Source organism: Fonticula alba, assembly GCF_000388065.1.
Source record: "Fonticula alba strain ATCC 38817 unplaced genomic scaffold supercont2.9, whole genome shotgun sequence".
NCBI lineage: Eukaryota > Rotosphaerida > Fonticulaceae > Fonticula > Fonticula alba.
Genome location: NW_009242979.1, coordinates 407267 through 410795, shown reverse-complemented (window position 1 = coordinate 410795; position 3529 = coordinate 407267). Strand labels below are relative to the sequence as shown.

The window sequence follows — 3529 nt, the reverse complement described above, 5'->3', positions numbered from 1 at the left end:
GGGGGGGGCACGACCGGCGGCGGGACCGGTTTGGGGCACGGCGTGACGACCGTACTTACACGCGCGTGTGCTTCCGCCCTGGGGGCCCCTTCACGCGCGAGCTGAGAAGCTCATGTGCCCTCCCATCGCGCGGAGGAAGTTCCCTGCCGGGGGGGGGGAGGGAAGAGAGAGCGAGGTCCCTCGCGGGCAGGCTGAAGCCGGGTTCGCCCGGGCTGGCCCGCTAGACCGCGCCATTTCCCGGAGCGCCCCTTCCCCTGGCTCCTGTCACCCCGCGCGCACTCCTGGACGCACCCGGCCGGGTGCGCCCTAGTCATTGGGGTGGTGGCGGTCGAGGTGATCCCGGCCTACCAAGGAGGGGTTCCGTGCCATGCGTGGGGTCGTTGCGCGGGCTGGCCCAGGCCGTCTTGCGGCCGCGGGAGGGGGGGGGGGGGGGGGGGCGGGGGTCGGTCGGGGCGATCGACCAAAGTCACTCTCTTTGCGTCGGGCGCGCTCGCTGGGCCTGGTGCCTGGGCGCGCGCTCCGGCCCGAGCCGGCCGCCCTGCCCCCCTCCCCCCGGGCAGCTGCACCACGCGCCCCTTCCCCGAAGAGACCAGTTTTCTCGGGACAACGCCCGCCCCACTGGCCATTCCCTGGCGCGCCCGAGCTCGGTTGCCGGGGCAGGGTGGTGCGTCTCAGGGGGGGGGGGTGGCATGCGCGGACGGAAACGGCGCACCCCGCGCCCATGTACGCAAGTCTACGTGTGTATGTGTGTGCGCACCCCGATCCCTTGGTGGGCCCCGCCCGGCCGCCAGCCGGCGCCTCCCAGGGAGAGAGGCAAGCCGGGCCCGTTCCCACGCCGATGCCGTGCGTGGGATCCCGGCGCCGGCCACTGCGGCGCAGGAGGGCGAGGCCCCGGCGTCGGGTACCCCCCCCCCCCCAAAAGAGGCACATAGCCGGTCGCCCTCCGGGCCCCCGGGGCCGAGTCCCATCCACTTCCCCACAGGACGTCCCTTCTCTCTCCCCCTCCTGGAATTTGACCGTCCTTTCACCTGATCCCCTCCCCCCCCCCTCCTCTCCCCCTCCCCTCCCCTGCATCCTCCTCCTCCCCCTCTCTTTCGATCATGTCGAGTGTCGTCAACCATAACGCCACGATGGTGCATGCCAGCCCGTCGACCCGCCTGCGCCATGCCCGTTCCTCCAACCCCACCACCACCCTGGGGCATCTGGCCTCGCTGGACTGCACGGACTTCATGGCCGCCTCTGGCCCTGGCAGCGACAAGCTGGCCGCCGCGTCGGCCACCGCCGCGGCCATTGTCGCTGGCAGCCCGGCCGACGGCGCCGCTGCCACCACCACCGACGCCGCTCCCGGCACCCCGCCCGTCGTGCAGGAGAATGTCCACGCCCGCCGGACCTCCATCATCTGCACCATCGGCCCGAAGACCCAGTCCGTGGAGAAGCTGGCCTCCCTGCGCCAGGCCGGCATGAACGTCGTCCGCATGAACATGAGCCATGGCTCGTTCGATGTGCGTGCCACGCGCCCGGCTTTCCGTTCCCCTGGCAGCTTGCCCCTTTGCTGGCCTCTCTCTCTCTCTCTCTGCCCCCGTCCACCTCCCCTTGCCCCAACCAGCCCGACTTCCACTGACCGCCTCGCCCACACGCTCGGGCCCCACGCCGCCACAGTTCCACCAGGCCACTATCGACAACACCCGCCAGTCGGACAAGCTCATGGACGAGATGGCCCGCCCGGTGGCCATCGCCCTGGACACCAAGGGCCCGGAGATCCGCACCGGCGAGCTGGCCGACGGCATCGACGAGGTGACCCTGACCTCCGGCGAGCAGGTGGTCGTGTCCACCGACCGCGCCAACATCAAGCGCGGCTCGGCCAGCCTGGTCTTCATTGACTATCCCAACCTGGCGCGTGTGGTGCTGCCCGGCTCGCCGATTTACATCGACGACGGCCTCATCTCCCTGCAGGTGGTCACCGTGGACTCCCCGAACCCCGGGGATGTCACCTGCACCGTGGTCGATGGTGGTGTTCTCTCCAACCGCAAGGGTGTCAACCTGCCCGGGGCTCTGATTGATCTGCCCGCCGTGTCGGACTACGATCGCGAGTGCTATGCCTTCGCCGTGCGCAACAATGTCGACATGATCTTCGCCTCGTTCATCCGCAAGCCGGCCGACGTGGCCGACATCCGCATGTGCCTCGGCCCGGAGGGCCAGCACATCAAGATCATCGCCAAGATCGAGAACCAGGAGGGTGTCAACAACTTCGATGAGATCCTCGATGCCGTCGACGGTGTCATGGTGGCCCGCGGTGATCTCGGCATTGAGATTCCCCCGGAGCGTGTGTTCCGCGTGCAGAAGATGATGATTGCCCGGTGCAACATCGTCGGCAAGAGTGTCATCTGCGCCACGCAGATGCTTGAGAGGTATGTCCGGTCCCTGTCCGATCTCTCTCTCTCTCTCTCTCTCTCTCTCCCTCTTTCGCTGGCCCGCTGTGCAGGTGCAATGGGAGGGAGCTCAAAAGGGGGCCGCACTCTCCTTCCGGCTTCTCTCCGCCTCCACATGTCTTGCCGTCGCCCTGTTGCTGCACCTGTCTGCATGTTATCAACCGTGAGAGCCCAAGTCTCGCTGTTTGTTGCTGAATCCGCCCACTTACCTCTCTCTCTCCCTCCCTTCCCCGCGCCCCCTCCCCTTCCCATCTCTCCCTCTTCCCATCTCTCCCTCTTCCCCTCCTTACTCTTCACACAGCATGACCACCAACCCCCGCCCCACTCGTGCTGAGGTCTCCGATGTGGCCAATGCCGTCCTCGACGGTGCCGATTGCGTCATGCTTTCGGGTGAGACGGCCAAGGGCAGCTACCCCATCGAGGCCGTGCGCATGATGCACCGGATTTGCATCGAGGCCGAGCTGGCCACCTTCTCCACCTCCTTCTTCAATGAGCTCCGGCTGCTGACCGCGCCGAACCCCTTCTCCGGGAATGGCACCCCCGGCGGCCCGAGCCAGTCCTTCGCCGAGACGCTGGCCTGCTCGGCCGTCAACGCCGCCCTCGAGCAGCCCAACATCGGTGCCATCATCGTGCTCACCGGCAGCGGCGATACCGCCCGCCTGGTGTCCAAGTACCGTCCCCGGTGCCCGATCATCACCATCACCCGCGAGGCGCGCGTTGCCCGGCAGGCGCACCTGTGGCGCGGGTGCTTCCCGCTCCTGTACGACCGCGGCCGCATCTCCCCCGGCGCCGTGTCCGGCGAGCAGTGGCAGCTGGATGTCGATGCGCGCATTCAGTTCGGCATCATGAAGGCCAAGACCATGGGCCTCCTGAGCTCTGGCATGATGGTCATCGCCATCCAGGGCTGGAAGAGTGGTGTTGGCCACAGCAACACCATGCGTCTGCTGGTGGCCCCCTAAGCGGCGTGTGCTTTTCCAAGCCCGAGGGGCGCCTTTCCCCCGCGCCACCGCGCAAGAGGCTGGCTCCGGGGGAGGGACCCGGGAGGAACCACCTGTACATCCATGTGTGCGCAGTCCTCCGACGTGACGCTCCCCCCCCCC

The 3529-nt window shown here is 68.2% G+C and overlaps 1 protein-coding gene across 1 annotated transcript; it reads left to right on the top strand.

Moving 5' to 3' along the window:
* Positions 1 to 1053: 1053 nt before the first annotated feature.
* Positions 1054 to 3529, top strand: H696_05159 (pyruvate kinase). The gene is made up of 3 exons (XM_009499014.1): positions 1054 to 1502; positions 1660 to 2408; positions 2731 to 3529. Exons 1-3 carry the CDS (start codon positions 1101 to 1103, stop codon positions 3386 to 3388), a joined length of 1809 nt encoding a protein of 602 aa, XP_009497289.1. The 5' UTR covers positions 1054 to 1100; the 3' UTR covers positions 3389 to 3529.

Excerpts from the sequence above, each read along its gene's own strand:
- H696_05159 (XM_009499014.1), top strand. The coding sequence starts at position 1,101 with ATGTCGAGTGTCGTCAACCATAACGCCACGATGGTGCATGCCAGCCCG. Across the intron at positions 1,503-1,659 it reads TGAGCCATGGCTCGTTCGAT|TTCCACCAGGCCACTATCGA; the intron begins GTGCGTGCCACG and ends ACGCCGCCACAG. Across the intron at positions 2,409-2,730 it reads GCCACGCAGATGCTTGAGAG|CATGACCACCAACCCCCGCC; the intron begins GTATGTCCGGTC and ends CTCTTCACACAG.